The sequence below is a fragment of the Macrobrachium nipponense genome, chromosome 44 (assembly GCF_015104395.2).
Source record: "Macrobrachium nipponense isolate FS-2020 chromosome 44, ASM1510439v2, whole genome shotgun sequence".
Taxonomy (NCBI): domain Eukaryota; kingdom Metazoa; phylum Arthropoda; class Malacostraca; order Decapoda; family Palaemonidae; genus Macrobrachium; species Macrobrachium nipponense.
Window position 1 is genome coordinate 14,491,816 of NC_087221.1, and position 25,000 is coordinate 14,516,815.

Below are 25,000 nucleotides of genomic sequence, written 5' to 3' on the forward strand. Positions count from 1 at the left end.
GAAAGGGCGAAGTCTCTCAAATTAGAGGGCTTACTACCGTTGCCTTGACTTTTGTTTTTGTGTGGAGCACAACTCTTTACGTGTATAGACGTAAATTGACTATTTTAGTCCCATATAGGTAGTTTCACTTTCACTTTCTTCCTTTCCGTTAAATGTTCCCAGTTTTAGTTTCAATGTAGAGTTATTGCTTTCTGAATGAATATGAATGTATCAAAGTAGAACGTGTTCTTGGCGATCAAATCGCTTTCTTTTATGCAAAAAACAAGAAGTGACATGTATATACATATATGTATCTATTTTTTTCTTTTTTTCTTCTTTCTTTCTTTCTTTCTGTCTTTCTTCACTATGAGCCATTTTCGTCTTTGGAGAGAAGGCTGCATATTAGATAAAAACTAATCTACAAGTTAACGAATAAACTCAAGAATTAGGACGCTGGCATATCGTCATCTTGAATGACAACTTCATAAGGATCATGAATCAGAAGAAGTGACTATGGTAACAAACATCTCCCCTGAACCAGCGTTTGTACATCGAAAGCTCTATTCTTTTACTCTGTGACAGCAGAAGCATCACTTTTAGTGGAGTCCTTTTCATTGATTTTGAAGGAGAATCTTTGTTTTGACTATTCTGCACCAAGATTTTAGCACCTTCGCATCTTTTAATTGTTTTATTTAAATCTTCACCAAACGTATTTCCTTTGGCTTTCTTTTCATCTCCTTGGTCTCCGCGGCGCTGCATCGGGCCGTTGCTAAAGGTTAATCACACCGTAATTTAGCCAGGAGTGATTAATGATGATGGTTTTTTAAAGTGTGGCAAAGGGAGTGATGTGGTTTCATTCAGCCAATTGGAACCGAGTTGAATTTCACACCTGATTTCTGATTGGCCACGGCAATATAGTAAGCGATCACTCCCTTACTCCCGTGAAATCTCGCAAGGATGTGGGCGGGTTTTGGAGTTTGGTCTCCTCATTAATTCCGTCATCCAAATATAATTTTAATCTCGGAACTGCTAAATGAATTAGCCTGAATGTTTGTTCTAATCACATCCGTTTCCTGCACTAACTTGTATGTTCATTACCATCAATATCCGGTATGGATATTGAGAGAGAGAGAGAGAGAGAGAGAGAGAGAGAGAGAGAGAGAGAGAGAGAGAGGTCTCTTGTCACAGCCCCAGTTTTTTTATCTTTCATTATACTGGGTAAAGCTGAATCCGTCATCGGAGTTGTGGATGCAGTGTTCCTGTAAAGGAAATATATATTTAGTAGAAAGCCTCAGTTGGGTGCTTTAGTATAGAAAAATTTTATGTATATTATATACTATACTATATATATTATATATATATATATATATATATATAGTATTAAATATATTTAATTTATATATATACTTATTATCCATTAATTATATATTATATATATATATATATATAATATAATATATTAATATATATGTGTGTGTATGTGTGTGTGTGTGTGATGCCGCAGATGGAAATGGAAAGACTAGAATGCCATTTTCCTCGTGGCATCACCTTTATTTATACACTAGCATCACGTTTTATATACTTCGTGATCAAGTTGATCTCATATATATAATTATATATTTATGTGTGTATGTATATTTATAATTTAAATATATATATTATTATATATATACATAATATACTTACTATATATTACTATATTATATATATATATATATTATATATATACATACAGAGAGCGGACGAGAGAGAGAGAGAGCAGATGAGGGGGAGAGATGAGAAGAGAGGAGGAGGTTGGACAGATTTTTAGCAAGGGTCCCCAGGGCTTGATTGCCAACCGCGACCACCAGTCGACCTAACCGACTCCGTTGTGATTGGGCGGTCGACAAACGACAATAATTTTTTTATAGTAACCTCAGTAATCTCTCATTTTTACCCAACGGAAATCCAAAATGCGTTTATCTCAGGCGAGAAAAGCGCCAGAAAAGCTTTCATTCTTTCAAAAGGTCTTTTTGCGATTAACTGATTCTTTTCTCTCCTTTGGTTTACCAACCTCGGTGACGCTTGCAGTTCTTGACGTTGTTTTTTTTTTGTTATTTTAATTCTTTTTCCATTTTCTTTCTTTATATTTGTACAGGAATTTTCTATTAAAGTCACTTTGAAGTTTAGGTTTTTTGAAAGCGTCATCGTGCTACGTGTTGAGACGTTTTTCTCTTTCATATCAGAATTCTTGACTTACAACACCATTCTTCAAACTTTCCATTATTCAAACATTACTTTGTTCTTTCTTTTCCTCGGGGCGCAGCGTGAAACTGAACCGCTAGAGAGAGAGAGAAGAGAAGAGAGAGAGAGAGAGAGAGAGAGAGAGAGAGAGAGAGAGAGAGAGAGAGCCTTCAACGTAGTCATTTTCGACAAAACGGAGCATTGGCTCAAGTATAGCTGTGCGCTTTCCCTATTTAACGTATATGCTTTAGTTTTAACCAGATTCCGCACTTGAGCTGATTAAAACCAGCTCTCCTAAGGGCTGGCCCGAGGGAATTAGATATTTTTTTACCGATGGGCTAGGATTGGTTTTTTCGTAGCAACTGGAACCCTACAAGCTTATTGTGGGAGTCCCGAACTACATTCATATCGAGAAATGGAGTTTTCTATCCACCAGGCAAATAAATTCCTCTCGATTCTGCGCTTGGCCGGAGCGGTGAGAATCCGGACTTGGTGACCACCCATATTTGGTAGGCTGAGCAACGAATACCATCCGGCCAACGAGGAACGAGCTGTGCGTTGTGAGATGAATAATTACTGAGAATTAGGAATGCTGATTAATGTGCTCGTGAAGAGGCTGATAGACTATTATTGGTCAGTTGGGTGTGAAAGTCTTGGGAGTGAAAATATTTCGCCGTGGCAGGGTTTCTTTAGCGAGTTTTCTTATTTTTTTTAGGTTTCAGCCATCTTGTTTTTATTCTTCATTGTTTGATTGTTTTCTGCTTCTTTTAATTTTTAATTTTTATTTTTCCTTAATTATTTTTACGTCCGACGGTTGTGAATGACAAAGTTGAGTTGTGTCTTCAATCCTCTTATCTTAAATTCTTAGTTTAGAACACCCGCCATATCACGTCTCCCCACACTTGTGGAACCGCTCTCCCTGGCTCTTACATCCTCCCATCCACCCCCCACCCCATTCCTGTGCGAGATAAGTCTGTCGCTTCTTTTGGGGGTAAACTCCGCCATTTTCCCGCACTTCATATCGTCGGCCCCTGCAAGGTAGACAGGGGGAACTGAGGTAACTTGCATTCAACCAAGCGAGCTTGAAATGACACAGGTGTATCTGCAGCAGGTGGCTGCAGTTGTACCTGGATACATATGTTCCGCCCTAACTTGTGGCTAATGCTTAGTTCATCGATTCATGTGGAACGCTCTGTCGCAGATGTGTCTCTTTTTATTATTAGTTTTCTCCCCGACAAAATCGAGCGAGGGGGAGGAGGATTCTGGCTCTTCCCTTTATTTGTCCGTCTGTCTTGTTTCCAATGTCTACCATGGTTGCCTTGTCATCGTAATTCCTCCCATCGGTTGAAGGACATGCAACCAGACGGTATAAAGGTAGGCCATTACGGTTATGTCTGCATATAACTCAGTCATTATCTGCTGGAGAACACCTTCATTAATACAGGTTTTATTGAAAAAATTATTGGCTATTTCAGCCGCGTTCATTTTCCATAGATGTTTCTCTATTCTTCTTATTACTGACTTTTCTTCTGTACTCAAATTGGCTATTAAAACGCCAAATGGGGGATTCATGTCAAAAACGTGTTATTTGTCAAAGTGAATATATTACACAAAATGCAGTACAAATTGGATTTGAAGCCTAATCGACAAAAGATACTAAATAACACATTCTGGATTCTCTTGCTCAGGGGCATCTACTCCTCTCTCTCTCTCTCTCTCTCTCTCTCTCTCTCTCTCTCTCTCTCTCTCTCTCTCTCTCTTCTTGCTACGTTTCTTCCCTAAACCCAGGACATCGTCGGCAGGCGTTGTGGGACTGAAATTCTTGCGTTTTAATGGCCAATTTGAGTACAGAAGAAAAGTCAGTAATAAGAAAAATCGAGAAACTTCTATACAAAATAAACGCGGCTGAAATAGCCATTATTTTCTGTAAAACATGTAGTAATCATTATCTGTAACTTATGACTTGCAAGAGATTGAGCCTTCATATTAGACCTGCTATGTAGTGGAGCCCTTTCAATGACATCAACTTTAGTCACCTTCACCATGAAATTCACGCTAAGTATTAGCCGCCACACTTACCTTTTCATCGCAGCTCCTAAACTGCTAAAGGGTTTCGGCCAAACTTCCTGTCCGTTGGGGTATGTCACATTTACTTTTTCATTGCAACTTTTATGTGTTGAAGGAATTTAAGTTTAATGGCATATAGGGAAAAAAGTCACTCGTCTGCCTGTCTGACCGATTTCAGCAATTGGTTTGGGGTCGGTAAGAGACATATATGTTGCTCTCAGAATGCTTCCGGAATATCATTTAGTATGCATATTTTTATTGGTACAGAGCAGTACTAATGTTTTTTTAATTAATATTGTAATTGTAAATGTACTCACATTCACACCATAAGTTAGGCCGTGCAAGTCAACATTTTTAAATGAACCTTTAACCCTAACAAGTTATACAAATAATTCTATATGAAATCTGTGGTTCGAAAGCTTATTTAAGATATTGTAAATGCATGTTTGTGTAAAGGATAAATGTGAAAATGGATTTTCCACTAGGGCGAAATAGTCACACTGTTTCCAGCTATAAGGTTGGCCTGTCAGCAGCCTACCATATGCCTTGGGATCGACCAGTACAGAAGTATTGCCCTAACTCACAATTTTGAGCTGAAAATTTTGAGATCATCTTGTATAAAGGATAACTTGCACGCCTGACTTTACGGTATGTAAAAAAGCCGGAAACTTGTCAAGCAACATATATGGAATAGAATACCCGTAGATGAAAATACCACTCTGTGGTAGGGTTGTAAGAATACTACCACCGTAGGCCTTGCGTGTCGTGAAAGGCGACTAAAAGGACAGCTGCTTTCTTGCAGTCTTTCTTTTTTAGTAAAAGGCTAGGCCCACCGCCAATAACTGTGGAAACTGCTGTCTTGCAGTCTGCTGCCTTGCAGGTGGACTTTTTAGTCAAAAACGAGGCCCACCGCCAATAACTGTAGTTGATGACAGCAAGGGCATGCGGTCGTAAAAGGCCCTTTGCCAAATAATAAACCATGCCTGATGTAAGGAAAGGTGCATCACGCAACCGACCATTTAGTGTAGGGATAAAGGTGGAAAAGAAGAATATCCGGGAGAACTACTGAGAGCAGATGTATAGATTAATATAAAATAGATAAAAATAAACCAGATAAAAATAAACAAGAAAAAATAGGAGAAGGAATATGCAACATACAGTAACATTGTAGCATAAAACGAGCACCACCGCATGTAAAGAATGTGATGGTGTCTGAAGTAACAACAGCGTATCAGTAAATATCCCCGCCATTTGTATATCTAGCGTGTAGATGTTTTCGATCTAACGTCCATTCCAGGTGAACAATGTCTTCCGGATTGTACGACCCAGCTCTTTTGTCACCGGGAGTCGAATGCAGTTTTATTTTCTCCACCCTTTTGTGGATATTCTCTCTTGCGACGCGCCATTCAGGCCTCTAGGCCGTGTCTTTTCTCTTTTTACTCCTTGAAAAGTTCACACTGTTCCTTTCTTTGGTGTTTTTGTTTGTGGCTTTTATTTCGAAAGCACCTTCCCTGCCGCAATGGATCACAGCAAGGTTCTTGACTCTTACAGAATCTTTTTTTAAACTTGTTTTTCTCGATTGCTGAACCATGCTTTTACTGTGAAGATAGTATATGGAATATTAGCGCTCTCTAAAGGTTTTTATTTAATAGTATAGTAGTGTTGGAGAAATCTGATTTCTTACGTAAATCTGAAGTCGTTCAGAGAAGGAGTATTTAAGGAACCTTAAGACCACATTGAGCCTCTCAGAGGAAGACTTGGCAAGGGTGAAAATGAGATCCATATGAGACCCATTTATTAGCGAGTCAAGAACGGTAAGAGATTCGAGGGACTGTTTTCAAATATTGGTCGAGCGTCACTAGGAAGCAAAAAGAGCATGAGAAAAAGATTGATAGAAAGTAGGTCTACGAAGTATTAAAAAGCGAAGTCAGATTTGTCAGTACTCATTCAGAGATACTATCCGGGAAGGAAGAATACGCAAGAAGGCGAATTGCTATTAGTAGAATCATCAGCATATGATGAGGAGTAGGGTAGGAAGGAACTCGAAGTGCTAAGATGAAAAATGAGAATAAATCTTAAGCCGGTGAATAGATCTCTGAGGGACATTGCAGGAGATAATAAAGGCGACAGATGTAGCCCCGTTAGCTACAACAGAAATAGCCTATATTATAATCTGATAAGTTCACGGCGGAGAGAAATGAAGCCGTATGTAGGGATTTTGAATAACAGGACCTTATACCAAACGCTGCTAAGCCCCTTAGACATAACAAGAGCGAGAACAATGCCGTATCCACGTTGTCAACTAGTTGTTCTCTCTCTCTCTCTCTCTCTCTCTCTCTCTCTCTCTCTCTCTCTCTCTCTCTCACCGGTACAACTCTTTCTCAGTTGAGATATAACGAGAAATTGCCCATATTTACCAGCCACCAACCCTCTGCTCTCTCTCTCTCTCTCTCTCTCTCTCTCTCTCTCTCTCTCTCTCATTTTAGATATAACGAGAAATATCCCATATTTACCAGCCACAAACTTCTGCTCTCTCTCTCTCTCTCTCTCTCTCTCTCTCTCTCTCTCATAATAGACAATTATGGTTAAAAAATGGAAAGGAAACTGAAATCATCTCCTCTTCTCTTCCTGAAGGCAACGCCTGCGACTGGGGGCCCGAGGAGGACCTTCGCCGCTTCGTCCGGGTGCGGGAGGACGCCCCGATCGGCCACGAGATCCTGACCGTCAACGTCACAGATCCGGGTCTTCTGGCGATCGAGTCTTCCACGCAGGTTTGTATTCATCGCCAAGATCCACGCACGCCGACGTGTGTGATTGGTCGCTCATGTGGAGCTGAATAAGTTTATAGTGTTCGTGTTCATTTCTGTATTCACATGTTACTTTTTTTATATCGATTTTGAAATACATATTTTTTATTTACGGTATTCAGTGATTCTTAAAGATAGTGTTAGGTAAAATTTTAAATAGCGTGTTATTGCTGATATCTTACACATTATTATTATTATTGTGTTCCTGCATATCTGAACATGAACGAATAGTTTCTATTTTATTATTATTATTATTATTATTATTATTATTATTATTATTATTATTATTATTATATTATTATTATTATTATTATTATTATCGAGATGCAAATGAAATCACAGAAGAAATATAGTGTTCGGAAGTCTAAAATTAAGCATTATATTTACCCCCTGGGGAATGTGTCATTATTGGATTAGTACCGTGTGCGAGCTTGTACACACACACAGGCACATAAAAAAGTTTTATATAACACTGGACAGATGAGTCTGGAAAATATGATACCCTTTTTACCAAAAAGTGTCAGTCCTCACCTTAACTAAGTAAGACCTTGAAGTCACCTTACGCCGGATGCTCTCTCCTTCCTGCATCAGATAATAAGACATTAAGAAGGTCTCGAAAGGAAGTGATGTCAATCTCGCACTGTTGTTGCCTCTGCTCATCACGAATCTTCTTAGATCTTCTCCGTCGTTCCTCAACATCCTCTCATTCTTCTGAAGGTTTGCAACCTCTCTCCGGCGACAAGGTTCTGTGTGCTCGACGTTTAACCAACTACTCATTAAATGGACGTTTACTCCTTGGGTTAACCAAGTTTACACTGAATCTAGCCAGTGCTCTTTGAATTTACTTAGCGCTCATTACATTTTGACCAAATGTCTTGTAGTTAATGAAGTACCCTTCAGCATTAACAGAATCTCCCATAAGTTGAACAAGTACCCATCAGACATCAAGAACTCTTCTGAACGAGCAAAGTTCTCCTTATGTTGAACAAGTACCCACCTAATTAATCAAGGACACTTATGAATGAACAAAGTTCTCCTTATGTTGAACAAGTGCCCACCTAATTAATCAAGTAACTTCCTGAATGAACAAAGTACCCTTAAGTTAAATAAACATCCACATATTTAATGAAATACTCTCATAAATTGACAAAATGACTCTTAAGTTGAACAAGTACACACTTAATTTTCAAAGCGCCCTTAAGTTAAAAAAATACACACTTAATTAACCAAGTACCGAGTGAATCAAACGGTAGTACTTAGCTCATTAACCTAGTATTCATTGTGTTAACCAAATACCACTTGACCTTCTCTCCCACTTCACCTGGCACTGAAAACAAAGTGGTTAACAAAGAATATTTAATTCGAGAAGTGGTTATGCAATGATAATCGGCTAGATGAAACTGCACCACATTTGTTATACACTTAATGAAAAATGATAATCAGTGCATTGTGATATTGCAGAGAAGCGAAACTGAGTCACTCTATGAAGTTCACCTTGGAACCCTTCCATACAACCCAGTTTAAGAACCTTGTTCAGTGCTTTCCCATTTCAGTTAGTTACCTATAGCAGAGTCCAGCTAGCTTTGCAGCTAAGCCCCACCCACTGTTTACGTCACGAGAATTCCTTGAAGCTGATTGGTTGGCTATATTTTCGAAAAGTTGGTTACTCTGTGGTTCTTTTCATATTAATTTATTTTGCAGTGGTTGTTTTACCGAAATAAAATGAGTTATTAAACTTAGAGAAACTGTTCTAGCTTTATCCTGAAATCTTCAGCAGTAGGAGAAAAGATAGTTTGGTCGTCCAGTATTTTTTCTAGAAATTAGGCAATTTTCCATCTTTATGGAGACATGAATGAGCTTGTTATTATTGTTGTTATTCCATTGACCACAGGGTTCAGAGGGAATCTTCCGCGTCGAGGCAGTTCCCAGGGGAGGCCCAGGACACGGCTCTGTGGTACAAGACGGAGATGGAGTCTTGGAGGAAGCCTTGGGTGTTGGCCGAGTCGTTGTAGCGGCTCCTCTAAAGCCACTGTTGCAGGAAGGTTCAACTGTAAACAAAGTGACTCTCGTATGTGGCACCAACCAGGTAAGTTTCTTTTGGCCATTAGATACTGCAGCGGAGTCCATTTATTTTTTTGGCATTTAGCACCTCTCTCTCTCTCTCTCTCTCCTCTCTCTCTCTCTCTCTCTCTCTCTCTCTCTCTCTCTTTTGACAACCAATTTCCGCAGTATTATGATGGTAATTTCTTACAATTCTTTCAATTAAATATACATGTTCATTGAGGTAAGTAAGTAGTTTTTAATTATCTTCATGTAAGGGGGCTAAACCTTCCGCTGATCAATGAACTACAACCCAAATGAACAGCAGCTGAAAAGACCAGCTGTGGTATGTTGACTTACCGAGCAAGTTGAAACCGCTAACCCTCTCGCAGAAATATCTTAAAAGCAAAAGAGCTAAGAAGATTGATGACGGATGCCCTTTCCAGTACAGCTAGCCTGCTACACGAATCCACTGTTTTTTTTAACTGTTCTGTCCTTGCTTCATTAACTTCTGTGGCTCTTTTGGTGCGATAGAATTAAGTAGTAATTGCTTGGAAGATTAAGGTCCATAGAACAGAGCATCGCCATTAGTCACAGCGTTGTCTTCAGCGAGTCAAATCAGATTGTCGACTCGGTCCGTGTGACAGCGGACTTAGGTGATCAATTTAAAACGTTAATATTTCATTTATAAATGCTAATTTAGTAGACAATTTTTAAAGTTTATTTCAATATTTTTTGGGTGTTTTTTTATGCATCATGTACCGTAAAAGCGTTGGGTTTAATTTCTTTCGCTCTCTTAAAAGTGCCTAGTTTTCTCAAGAATGAATGATGTAATCTGCATACATCTCACTATAATTTGTTTCCAATCAACAACACTATGACAGCAAAAGTTCTCGTGGTTTTCCCATTGCATATCCTTTCATTAGGTTGTTCATCACTATCCCCTTAGCATCCTTGAATACCCTTGTGCGAAATATCCCCACCAATCGACTCGATCCATCACGACCCGGGTGTGAAATTCACGCGCTCATTAAGTCATGAGGGTGGGTAGGGGTCGGGGGAAGGGGTTCAAGATGATGTTTTTCGCAACTCGGTGACCACCCGTCCCGAAACGCCTAACTGTATATCTCTTGCTATTATTATTATATCGAGGAAGGACGGGCGATTTATCTTGCGGCCCCTGTAATGAAGTAACTATCGCCGGCAGCGCCTGTCTTCCTCGTCATCGTTATTCATCATAGATAAGAGCGTCATTCGTCTTCATTAAGATTTATCTCAAAGGTGTTTCCTGGCGTGTGCGCTCTTCCCTTGCGCGTTCCTGGGGCGGTATAAGGGTCTTTACCGCTGCTGCTGTTACTGCTGCCGGTGCTCCGACGGACGTATACCTTATTAACTGAGACGACGCTTCCGCCTTCTGCCGTGTCCTTTCTCCCTCGGGTTTGCCGTTCGACGTTTTTGGTTAAACAGTGAGTGTGTATGTGTATGAGAGAGAGAGAGAGAGAAACAAAAAGAGAGATGCAAGGGATGCAGCTTTAGACTGTCATTTCTAAACTTGGTGTTCATTTTGTCCAGAGTATTTGAAAATTGAGAGAGAGAGAGAGAGAGAGAGAGAGAGAGAGAGAGAGAGAGAGAGAGAATTTCCGTGAAGTGGACGATGCAGCTTTAGACTTTGTCATTACTAAACTTGGTGTTTATTTTTTCAAAGTCACTAAAAACTGAGAGAGAGAGAGAGAGAGAGAGAGAGAGAGAGAGAGAGAGAGAAGCAATTTGTGATTATAATGTGATATACAAGACAGTTCCGGTGGAACCGGTACTAGAGTCTCAGAAACTCCAGATCAAAAGGATTACTTTCACTGAAATGTTATCTGGTTCAAGGAAGGTTCTCAGTCTTTACATGTGTCTTTCACTTTGTTTTAGCCGCTTAACACAGCGCTTCAGTGATTTGTTTCTGAGAGAGAGAGAGAGGCGCGGAATGAAAATTTTGATAATTTTTTTGGTAATATTTCTTCCCGCTTGATTAAAAAGAAGAACTAATTCACTTCCCTGACCTGTTCATTCTTCTGAAATCCAAACATGAAAGAAAACCGACCTCCGAAAGGACGACTTTTGGTAACAAATTTTGTTTCTGAAACGTATCGAGTCTTTTCGTTATTCCTCGGAAATAAATGCATTTTATGAAATACTTCCCTTATCATAGAATAGCAGTGAACTTGTATGATCTGCCCGGGAATGGTATGAGTAGCCATGGTAAGATCAAGGGAAAAAATGGCATCCAGTTACCAGGTAGTCTTTTTTTGATAATGTATTTTGAAAGATTCATGTTAATGATTCGGCGTGGGCTTTAGACACCGTTACGTGCATTTTACCAGATCTGGAATTAGAAGCAATTAAAGATAATGTTGTTACGACTCAAGATATTAGATTTCCAGCGTGAGCTTTTGACTTGCATGAAGCCGTCAGGCGGGACCTTTGTACAGAGCAATTCAGAATAGCATTTGACGTACTTGACAAGAGAGGACTGTGGCTGGTCACTCCACTAGAGACGCAGCTCTCTTAGTGTTGCAGTTTTCTGTATAGAAAGCAAGAATAATATCTTTATTTACAATGGGAACATTTTCAAAGGGACGAGTCTAAAAAGCTTCACTTTGGAAGCAAGCTTTCATAGAACAGAAAGAGAAAACCGGGAAGGAAATGAAAAGGAAAAAGTAAATAAAGATTAGTTTAAACACACACACACACACGCATTCTCTCTCTCTCTCTCTCTCTCTCTCTCTCTCACTCACTTGTACACACATATACGAGAAAAGTCGAGATGTGTTTGAATGCTCAGAATGCTGACATTATTTGTTGGGAAGTAGATAGGATCTTTGTTTGAATTTTGACACAAGATCTTCAGCGCTGAGACAGTCTGAGTTTGACTTTCGAATCAAGCTGGATGAATGTTTTAAATAATTTTTTTTTTAACCTGACATAAGATATGGCTGAATGTTGCGACAAGATGTTTTCAGATGATCAGATGAGTGTTGATTATTGTTGAGACGAGCTCTTTCAACTCCGAGACAAGCTGCATTTAAATATGTTCCTTGCCACACATCCCCGATTATCTTTCATCCAAGTTCAGCGTTAAAAAAAGAGAAAATCGGTCATGGTCGAATAAGTAATTTTTATATTTATATCACGCTTTGTAACTAACGTAATTGGCAATTGCAACCCTTTTGATTTCTTGCAGCAATCGATGACGTGTAACGCCGTCGCATGTTGTTCAGCGGTCCGTCGCAAATTACGCCGAATTCCTGTTTCCCATAACTGATCGTTACCGAACTTCGCTGGGAAAACGACTTTCTCAGTTTACTTTCGCATTTTTTTGTTTTCAGTTTTTGGAAGGTTTTGTTTTGCGTCAGATGTTTTGAAAGGCTTCTCTAGAACGCTGAAGAATTTTTTTTTTCTTGGGCTCGTCATGTGTTTTTGTTTTTGTTTTTAATTTAAAGGTCGTATTAAAAAAAGCTTCCTGAGGCTTGTTTTGGGTTTGAGGTTTTGGGAAGTTTGCGCTCAAAGGACTTCAGTGGTTTCGTTTAAGACAAAATTTGCCTTTGATCCATGTAGCAATCGTTTAACTCTACTCCTTAAGCCTAACTTACCTTCCGGAATCATCCCTTTGGGCAAAGGGCATTTAAACAACTTTTTTGAACTATGGTACCCTCAGGACCCAACACTTTGAACATATTACGTACGACCTTGAGCCCAACCGTTTTCAAATACTGAACCGATATATCCCCTTTTTGAGGTTAGCAGATGATATTTCGAGGTTTATTAAACTTTTAATTCAAACCTTAACCGTTTAACATTGCCCTTAAACTCTTAACTTTTAAGTCTCACCTGTAGAGCAACCTTTGCACGCATGTTTTGTATTTAACCTTGAAACTCTGATTCTTGTGCTTGAGTAAATCTCTTGAGCTGAATGACCTTTAAAGTACTCCTTCTCTGCTTTACTATGAATCATCCCGCGTACTTGGATTAACCTTTATTCCTTACTCCGTTAGTATATTGAATAAGCTTTTAAACCCCTCGGGTTGAAGTGACCTCTTCGTCCTTACATCTGGAGTGTGACCTTTTCTTTATATCCTGCGTCATAAATTTAACGTGTAAATCCCATTCATTGTAAGTAGGCCAACGTGTACGCTAAAAGCAACATCCTGGAGTAGGTAAGGAATTTGAAAATGTGTAAACTTTATTTGTCCGTGACTATGGATGCTTTATGTCTGCTTTGAGATGCTTGTTTGGGCATTAGGATCGTCGACATTAAACTTTAGGTCTAACTCAAACTGCGGGTCACATACCAGTACCTTAAATTCTAACGATATTCTTATTAACTTGGGAACAACCTATTCCCAACTAAACCTCTTTTGCAAGATAGGTTTAGTTCATGAGAGTCTGCGATTTGAATTAGTTGTATCCTTTGTTCGTCCTGTTCTGCAGGAAGGCTTTCGGCCCTGGAATCCTTTAGTTGGAGTTAACTGTGTCCTTCTTTTGTCACAAGAAGTATGTTCTAAACGACTCACAAGGACCACATTCTATAAGAATTTATGCCCTGGGATCCTATGTTCTAAACGAGTTCTATCCTTCTTTCGTCAAAAAGAAAACTATCCTACAGTAGTAATTAATGTCCTCGGACCCTACGTTCTTAATTAATTACATCCTTTGTTCTTCCAAAATACCATGTTTAGCAATAAGAATTTAAGCTCTCAGACTATACGATCTGGATTAGTGGAGTCCTTCGTTTGTCAAAAAGACCATTGTTATACAGGAAAGGATTTAGGTAGTGACCTCCTATACGGTGCATTAGTGCATCCTGTGTTTGTCAAGAAGAACAGTGTTCTGCAAGAGTGATTTAGGTCCTGGATCCTTCGTACTGAGTAGGTGGTACGTCTGAATATTGTTTATATTGGGATTCAAAAGCCTTCGTGACAAATTAGGAATTACTTTATCTTCCCGACACTGGCCAGTGGGATAAGGCTGATACAGTTCCTTTCCATCTGTCTCTATCCTGAGCCATTTCCCTCGCTTCCTTTACTTATTGGCATACCGGTCCCAAGCCCGGATAAATGGGGAGGGTTGGGTGTTGGCTCGTAACCTGCATCGCAAAAAACTACACCCTACGACAGAAACTGTTACAGTTGGGGTTGACAAATTAGGAATGCAGTCGACGAATATCATGTTTACAGACTAATGCAGACCTTTTAATGTTGCAAAATCTTGTCCTTTCACCTTTTTCATAATTTATGTAACTGGGAATAACATTATTGTATACATCTTTTTATTAGAATTATTGATTCACTCATGAATAATATCTCACCTTTACACTTACTGTTTGAAGGCTGAGAATTTAATAATTGAGTTGACATTCCGGTGTCATACCTGTGATTCATCACCGCAGCCATTAGAGTGACCCTGAAGATAAGAAATAGAAAGTAAGTTTCAGCCAACCGTTAAAAAAAGGGAATTCAGTTTCACTTAGTACTCACTGTGGGAGTTTCATTTCAGTATAAGTCTGCTGTCAACAGCAAGCACACACACACATACACACACACACACACACACACACACACACAGTAGCGTCCTGTCCTTTCATATGAGAGACTGGTGTTCGATCCTGCTGTGAATCGGAAATCTTTGTGTGTATACATACATACACAAATGCATATCCATATACACACACAGATAGACATGGCGCCTGTAATAGCTCCCTAGACTAGGTATCGAATTCACTATAACTTGGGATTCAGGGCTTTGTAGTGACATAGTAAAAAAATTGCGAAGAAATTCAGAAGCCAAGATATTGTGGCTGTTATAAATACACATTCACAGTGTATATACATATTGATACATTATATATGTACATATATATAAATGTGTGTATATATATATATATAGTATATATATATTATATAGCAACGCACAATATATATATATATATATGTATATATATATAATATGATATATATATATATATATATAGCAAACGCACATACTATCTATACATAGATATATATATATATGATATATATATATATATATATATATATATATAAATAGTATATAGTATATACGAACGCACAATACATAGAGAGAGAGAGAGAGAGAGAGAGAGACTTACCGTCCGTAACATATTCTACCCCGCCACCTTAGCCCGACATTTCGGATTCATTGCTCCCTTGTTTTCAGAGCATGACCCCAGAGAACACGTGTTAGGTCAAAGGTCATCTCGAGCTGATATTCGTGGAAGGTCAGGTGTTTTTTCTAATATGCTTTTCTTTCTTTCTTTCCTTCCTCGCCATACCTTTGTTTGTGGTCGGTCACTCATATCAGTCGGAAAAAAATTTGACTACGGACGGTAACCAACACCGTGAAGGCGTTTCTGAGCGACCATTTGTCGCTTTTTAACTTTCCCTCCGTTGTTTTGCATTACTTTGTTTGCCTGTCAAATATAAGTTTTCTGAATCTAGAAAGATCTTACACACTTAATAACTAATATTAGCTCATTTCTCTGCTCATACTCCCACGCAGACATACATATCCACACATGAATTATTAGTTTGTCTATGCAGCATGAAAGTGATGTGAATGACCAAGATTAAGTAGTACATGGATATAGTATTTTTGTATTCACTTGTTTAAACTTGAAACGTCATATATAGAAATATTAGCATTTATACTTGTTTGTTCATTGAAATATTTAGTTTATATCGTTGTAATGGTTAATAACTTGTTTATTACCATATCCCTACATATTGCACAAAGGGAGGTTTTTATTTTTTTTTTTTTTTTGGAGATAAAAACACTCCACTTTCGAAAATTTATTATCCTTAGGTGTTTTCCACGTTAATAGTGTGTACATGATTAGTATGTTTAAATGATACCTAAAACCTAAGTACAATTCCAAAGCTCAAAGTGACTTACAGGTGTAATATATTATGTCTGGGCTGAAGAGGTATTTGAATCTTTTATTTTGTCTAGATTTTTGTGTTATATTCAGACGATTATCTTTTATTTTGTCTAGAATTTTGTTTTATATTCAGACGTTTATCCTTTATTTTCTCTAGAATTTTTTTTATTTATATTCAGACGTTTATCTTTTATTTTGTCTAGCTTTTTTATTTATATTCAGACGTTTATCTTTTATTTTCTCTAGATTTTTGTTTTATATTCAGACGTTTATCTTTTATTTTGTCTAGAGTTTTTATTTATATTCAGACGTTTATCTTTTGTTTTCTATAGATTTTTTATTTATATTCAGATGTTTATCTTTTATTTTCTCTAGATTTTTGTTTTATATTCAGACGTTTATCTTTTATTTTGTCTAGAGTTTTTATTTATATTCAGACGTTTATCTTTTGTTTTCTCTAGATTTTTTTAAAATTTATATTCAAACGTTTATTATTATAAGCAATGAGACGCCAGATGCCGTAAATAAAAAAAAATATTAACCGAATCGAGAGCAGCATTAGACCGTTCGTTATCCGATACGAAAACCAATTTTCTCGTCGGATGAAAGTAGAAGTAACTGATCAATCAATCCACAACACCTTGTGCAACAGCCGCTTTACTGTACATAAGCCTTGCTTGTTTATCATCACGTTCCCCATTGTGCCGGCGCGCTTAACAAGATCAGTCGTATGATGCAAGCATGCACGTACTACGTACACATACGCCCGCCATGCGCTGACATGACTCGGCGGAACTGAACCGGAAGTGCGTGACGGAGGCTGCATCAGCTGTTGCTGATCAGCTTACTTACCTACGCCTGCCGAAGTCTCCTGTTCTTGAACGTTACTGGTCACTGCGAGCGATTGTTTGGTTACGCCGTTTCGTGAGTAGACGTTGCTCTGTTGTTTTTTCATTTTTTTTTTCGCCTCAGGGAGATATGCGAAGTACGTGACAACGGGCCAGAGAGAGAGAGGAGAGAGAGAGAGAGAGAGAGAGAGAGAGAGAGAGAGAGTCTCGTTTAAGACTTCCGGTGTTAAGGGCACGCTTTCCAAACAGACGTATATTATAATCTCCCACAGACAACCATTAATAAGTATGTATGTATGCAGATATTAGCTGTCGATTATAGCTAAACTAACATGTTGCATACATACACACACACATGTATGTATGTATGTATGTATGTATGTATGTATGTATGTATGTATGTAGGTATGTATGTATGTTTTGTGTGTTTTATGGTATGTATTATTATTTATTTTATATATTATTTATTTATTATATATTTATTATTATAATTATATTTTATTTATTTTATATGTATGATATTGGTATGTATGTTGTATGTATGTATGTATGTATGTATAATGTATTTGTATATTATATATTTATTTATAATTTTATTTATTTGGATATGCTAGATATATCAGGAATTTCTGTTCTTATTGGGTGGGGGTAGGTATTGTTTGATTTTGAACAGATATACCCTGTAATGTGTTCTTGATGGAAAATAGCAAGATTTGTGCACACTGCTCCTGTATAAGACGCTTAGTTTCATAGACTATGTTTAGCAAAAGAATAATTAAAAAAAAAAAAAAAAGAACACGCATCGGAACTTACGGTTGTTGTTGCGTACTGAAATGAAATACGTGTACCAACCTCTTAGGTAATGAAATCAGTCTTGCTCTTGATGTTTGTAAAGCAAATTGCATAATCTGCTGCCGAAAAGAACTCTTGTAAAACGGAAAATAGGCTGATCAAGAAACTCCCATTTGTCGCCGAGTTACAAAAACTAACCAAAAGGTTAAGTGTTTTCGACGTAAGATAGCTTTCATCTATTTTTTTTTTCATCACATATTATACAAATTTTTTTCTGAAATTTATACTATAAAAATTGCGATATGTCTTGGAAATAAGGATAAAAACACAGATGAGATATTATCCAAAATGAGTACAGATATGTAGTTGCAGTGCGTTGAATGCAGTAAAGAATAAAAAAAATTCATTATAAAGCGATGGTGTATTAAAATTAGTAGATTTGTCGGAGTATATAGCTACCACGCCATCTAATTCTAGGTAAAAATATTTCATTCAAGAAAAAGAATGACGCCCTGTACTCGAAATACCACAAAAAGTACTGTAAATTTTTAATGGACCGATTCGTAGGATGTATTGGCTTGTGAATAACAAAAGGTAGAGGACTTCAAAACTCGTCTCTTTTTGTTGAAAGGTCCACAAAAGGCCTCTTAGCATCCTAGCATTTTCATACAGTAAATAAAGGAACCGCCCTTGGTCAATGTCCAGATGCTGGCGGAAAGCTGGTTTATTCCAGACCAATCATCTCCAAAACTCAAATATTTGTCACCCCTAGCATTGGAATTAACGTTCCTCTAGAGTTCTAAGGGTATGGAGACAACAGTGCGGAAGTCTAGGATTCCTAACAATTATTAGAATTTTCTACTCCCTTCAACATTATCATCAGAAACAGTCACAAATCAGTAAGTAACGTTCTGAATTTAGCAGGACACCCGCCTAATTTCAGAACGACACTTACTCCTTTGTAACTGTTACTGATGATATTGTTGACGGGAGTAGAGCATTCTAATTAAACTTTTAGGAAGACTTCCGCAATGTTGTCATGTGTCTTCATACCCTTAGAACTCTCGAGAAACGCTAATCCCACCTATTCTCATTTTATTCTTTTCTGTACTGTAGCTCATTAGCTTTTGTAGAAAAACTTACAAAAAACAAAGAAATGTTCCCCTCGAGGAATTAAGCAATACTTTCTTGCTCACGCGACCCATTGTCTTTTGGTTAATATAGGGTGGACACATCTCCTTTTATTTCCTAACCTTTTGCAGTTGAGGACGTACGAAAAAGGTCACTCCTCGTAAGACAATGACTATTTCATAGCAGGGAGAGATAGAGAGATTGGACTCTTTTAAAGATAGGTATCTAGTGGACATTCAGAGATTAGCCAAGCGCGTCGCAGCTGATCGGAATGGCTGAGGAGATAAAACGTATTTCAGACTTTTTAAGAATATAAACGCGGTGACCAAATGATAAAATGTCTTTCGTTTATTTTCAGTTTAACACAAGCATTGTAACGATCGGATTGCCAGGCTGTGAGGCTTTTTTTCCGTACAAACATTTTTCTTTGTGTTCTACAATTCCCCATCCTTCGGACTAACCCAGTTTTTCTTCTTCTTCTTCTTCTTCTTCTTCTTCTTCTTCTTCTTCTTCTTCCAACCGGTCAGGTATTAGGCTACCCGTCCCATTGGTCTCTCTAATAAAGAAAGTGATTCTTCGTTGATTGACTGATCACTTCATCGGCCACTTGATTTCTTCATAGAAGAAAATGACGTAACATCAGACTCACAGTGGGGCTCATCTAATCAGTGATCAGTTTTTTGGCGTCTAATGTTTTTGCAAATATATATATATATATATAATATATATATATATATATATATATATGCGTGTATATATATTTGTATATGTATATATTAAATATGTATATATATATATATAGTTAATATTAATATATACTACATATATATATATATATATATATATATATATATATTATATATATATATATATATAATAGTGTTGCGTGTGATTTTGTTTGTGTATATGTTTATTACTTCGCAAAGATTTTACCTATGATATATATATATAATATATATATTTATAATATATATCTATATATATATATATATCTATGTAATATATAATATATATATATCTCTATATATTATATATATATATATGATATATATATAAAATATATATAGTGTTGCGTGTGATTTTGTTTGTGTATATGTATTACTTCGCAAACATTTTACCTTTATTTGCATATATCCGAAATAATTTTTTTAAAAATTGGACAGTACAAACAGCCATTTTAACGATTCTCTCTCTCTCTCTCTCTCTCTCTCTGTTTTCATTAAGCGAAGGAGGTAAAGTTGCTAAACGTCTACCAGGTTTTAAAAACGATCTAAAACTATTGGGAGTGAAAGTAATGGTGACTTGTTTAAGAGTATTTTGTCTTGTTACCTTTCTTTTTCTATTCTCGGATATAGTATTTAAAAATCGCATTTACTCAGCAGCAATGGTCATGTAGGCGTGAGATCATAAAATACTCCGCTTAAATGCTGTTTGTGTTAATCGAGTCACGACGCCGTATAGAGTTAACCTCAGGGAGAGCATGTTCTGCTTTCTATTTGATAGCCTCAATAGAACGAAAAAAATGTATATGATGAAAAAAGACTATAAAAATCCTCTAACACTAATGAAATTTAAGCTGCCAAGCCAGGCACAATGGGCCACTTTCGGCAATTCAGCGCTAAAGTCATTTACAGCAAGATACAGAGATCCAGAAATCATGAATGAAGGACCAGGAATATAAGAGGTGGAACTTGGAGGAACGTACAGTTGCACTAAGAAAAATCGATACAAACTCCTTTGGACAGGTTTAATTAAAAATGAACAAAGGAAATGCTTCATTTTCTCCTCAGGTACAGCCTATGATAGCAGCTGACTGATGATCAGAGACTGGTGCAACCGAGCAAATACGCAGTCAAATTAGAAATGGAAAATGCTGGTTTTATTGTAGGTTACGAATTTTATCTGTAACCGATTCAAACCTAGGTTTATCTGCCTACCAAGCAGCCTGATTCGATAAGATGCCTTACTATATAAGTGAGTATTTGTTTTAAATCTAGTTTGAGTCTAGCATTTTTTTTTAAAGTGGCCATTCATGTTGAAGCATTACCTGCCGTATAACTTTCCGAGATAAACATTGTAGTAAAAACTTACATCTCTATTTTCATGTACAAAACTTGGGATATTTATACTGCCTTGGCGGCATCTTCTTAAATGTCAGCAAAAGAGCCATTCATGTTAGATAAAGACGGCGGGCTGCAAAACAAGTGACAACCGTTCAGAAAAAAGCGCTGGTCAGGGTTCTATGTAAGTTGGCTGTTCGGCAAGTCTTCTCAACTTCGGTACTTTCTTTTCATACAGCAGATAATAAAGCAAAAGATATTGATATTGCTCTTGTTGATTTTGTGGTACTTTGTTTCTCTATCTTTAATATATATATATATATATATATATATATATATATATATATATATATATACACATATATTATATGTATATCAATATATACATATATATATATATATATATATATATATATATATATATATATACACACACATCACGTATATTATATGTAAGCAAATACCACCTGCCATTGTCATGTGGTATTCGCTTTATACTGAAGTCACGCGCATCTACTATGATTTTTGTAAGCATATAGATGTATACATACATACGTATATATATATATATATATATATATATATATATATATATATATATATATATATAAATAAAAATAAACAACGGAGTTTCTGCAAGATCTTCCAACTCAACGTCCTTTACTCAGCAGACAAACTGACTTACATGAGAAATTGAGGGTACAGGAAAGGTCGTATAACTGACAGATAGGGATTATAAGGAGATTAGTACCTAGAATCCGACACACCTTTCCAAACAAGCATAAACATGGGTACAATTTAAGAACAAAATGATTAAGTCCATCTGCTCACACACAGGGACAAGACAATTAAAGGATTATACAGGGCGACAGCTGACCATATTCAGATCTTTGGTAAACAAAAACTTATTCACAAAACATATTAAACATACATATACAAAGAAAATATCTCTAGGCAACTAATTTGTATTTAAGAATGTAATTATATCTTTGATGTCTTTCTTAAACATGTTACAAATACAAGGGTCTAAATGAAACAGGCCACGACTAATATTAAAATTACAATGGGAAGTAAGTTGTATTATGGCAGATTCTGAAAGATTTCGTGATAAGACATCTTTTGACCTTGCAATTACTGAACTACTAATCCAATTTATTCGGTGGTTGTTTTCACTTAAATGAATGAATATTGCAGTAGATGTTTGCCCAGTTTTTACAGAATATTTATGCTGGTTTAATCTTACTTTTAACCCCTTGCTCGACTGTCCAAGATAAAAAGAGGGGCACTCCTTACATGGAATTTTATATATTATGTTGTTGCTTTCCCTGGGGCCATTTTTTATTAACATTCCTTTTAGTGTGTTATTATAGGAAAAAACAAGGTTGACCTTAAAGGCTTTTAACAATGATTTAATGATTTCAAATCCGTTAAAATAAGGCAAACTGAGAATGTTCTTAGAATTTTCTTTCTCTGTGTTACTTACACTATGTAACTTTTTGTGGGCTTTATTATAACAAATATCTAGTATATGTGAAGGATAACATAAATCTTTCCCTATTTTTCCTATGTGTTCAATTTCTTTACATAATTAAAGGTATTGTTTACGGAGCTGCCAATGTTAAACATGAAAGTAACTTCCCTGCTCGCTATAAGAAAAGTTTGACCGATCTTAAAAAGGTCGATACTATCCACATTACAAAAGCTGATAAGTCAAATAGTATAGTAATTTTAGATAAAGCTGACTACATATCACGTATGCAAGCCCTACTGGATGATGATGTGACTTATAAAAAACTAACAGAAAATCCCCTTGATCAAGTCATAAAAAACTTTAATAGCACAGTGAAAATTATCCTTAAAGATAAAACAGAATTACTAGGCAAATTGTTAGTCAAATTTCCTTCGCTACCTTACCTGTACGGATTAGTCAAAACGCACAAAGAAAATAACCCTATGCAGCCTATTATCAGTACTGTTGGCTCAATTTCATGTAAACTTTCGAAATATATCACTAAGATCTTGTCCCTGTTACTTGGAACCATCACTGATTCTCATATATATCATTCTCTAGATTTAGTTGATAAATTAAACAAAATTACTCTTTGCCCCACTGATAGATTCGTTAGTTTTGATGTATGTTTTCTTCTTACTAAAGTCCCTATAGACTCTATTTTAGAATATCTTAGTAATGAACTAACTCAGCATGAATTACCTCTACCTATAAGTCACATTATTTCACTCACTAGGTTGTGCATTTGTTTATATTCAATGGTGAATTTTATCAACAAATATTTGGCATGGCAATGGGCAACCCATTATCATCACTCCTCTCAAACTTGTACATGGAATTCTTTGAAAAACGCTACTTACCTAATATCATTTATATTTCTGTAAAGTGGTATAGATATGTTGATGATATTTTAGCTGTTCTGCCTGCTGGTATTGATGTAAATGATTTGCTCTCTAAATTAAATAACCAGGTACCATCGGTTAAGTTTACTCTAGAATTGGAAAACGACAATTGCCTCCCTTTCTTAGATGTTTGAATACATAGAGAACCATTTCAATGTAAATTCAGTATTTATAGGAAACCAACCAACAACTATACTTATGTTCATTTCTATTCAGGCCACCATCTTAACATCAAAATATAAATTGTCAGTCCCCAATATTTGGATCAAGAAATTGAATACATGAGAAAAATAGGGAAAGATTTATGTTATCCTTCACATATACCAGATATTTGTTATAATAAAGCCAACAAAAAGTTTTATAGTGTAAGTAACTCGGAGAAAGAAAATTCTAAGAGCATTCTCAGTTTGCCTTATTGTAACGGATTTGAAACCATTAAATCATTGTTAAGCGCCTTTATGTTCAACCTTGTTTTTTCCTATAATAACACACTAAAAGGAATGTTAATAAAAAATTACCCCAGGGAAAGCAACAACATAATATATAAAATTCCATGTATGGAGTGCCCCTCTTTTTATCTCGGACAGTCGAGCAAGGGCTTAGAAGTAAGATTAAAACAGCATAAATATTCGGTCAAAACTGTGCAAACATCTAATGCAACATTCATTCATTTAAGTGAAAACAACCACCGGATAAATTGGACTGGTAGTTCAGTAATTGCAAGATCAAAAGATGTCTTACCACGAAATCTTTTAGAATCTGCCATAATACAACTTACTTGCCATTGTAATTTTAATATTAGTCGTGGCCTGTTTTATTTAGACCCTTGTATTTGTAACATGTTTAAGAATGACCTCAAAAAAAGATATAATTACAGACTTAAATACAAATTAGTTGCCTTAGAGATATTTTCTTTGTATTATGTATATTTAATATGTATTGTGAATAAGTTTTTGTTTACCAAAGATCTGAATGTGGTCAGCTGTCGCCCTGTATAATCCTTTAATTATCTTGTCCCTGTGTGTGAGCAGTTGGACTTAATCTTTTTGTTCTTAAATTGTGCCCATGTTTATGCTTGTTTGGAAAGGTTACTCATTCTCCAGTTATGTCGGATTCTAGGTACTAATCTCCTTATAATCCCTATCTGTCAGTTATACGACCTTTCCTGTACCCTCAATTTCTCATGTAAGTCAGTTTGTCTGCTGAGTAAAGGACGTTGAGTCGAAAGATCTTGCAGAAACTCTGTTGTTTATTTTTCCTTCGTGGCTTATACCTTTATATATATATATATATATATATATATATATATATATATATATATATATATACGTATATATATATATATATATATATATATATATATATATATATATATATATATTATACCTACAAGCACTCATACATATTGGGGGAAAACCACTTACGTTAACTTGTAATGTGATATCGAAACCGCGATTTTTGCTTGTCACCAGACAGCTAAGTTCAGGAAATTATTGTCCAGCCTTTGTGTTAATCCAATGGGATCTTCATTTCACGGAAAGCATTAAGACTCGTCACTTTGTAATTGCTCCTTAGAAACTTTATTGCATTTTTTCTCTAGATTTAATTTCTTGCTTCGGTGATTCCTGATTGCAGCTATGAACACATGCCTGTGCCTCATTACAAGATTTTGCGCCTTTTTTTCAGTGAAATATATAT

General features: G+C 36.4%; 1 protein-coding gene across 2 annotated transcripts in view; it reads left to right on the top strand.

Annotated features, from left to right (window-relative positions):
- The window catches only part of LOC135204041 (cadherin-89D-like), a 130,246-nt gene that overhangs the window by 71,811 nt on the left and 33,435 nt on the right, over positions 1 to 25,000 (top strand). For both annotated transcript variants that reach the window (XM_064233989.1, XM_064233991.1), the window contains exons 4-5: positions 6,904 to 7,040; positions 8,968 to 9,162. In XM_064233989.1, coding sequence (XP_064090059.1) covers positions 6,904 to 7,040; positions 8,968 to 9,162 — 332 coding nt within the window. The remainder of the gene's footprint in view (positions 1 to 6,903; positions 7,041 to 8,967; positions 9,163 to 25,000) is intronic.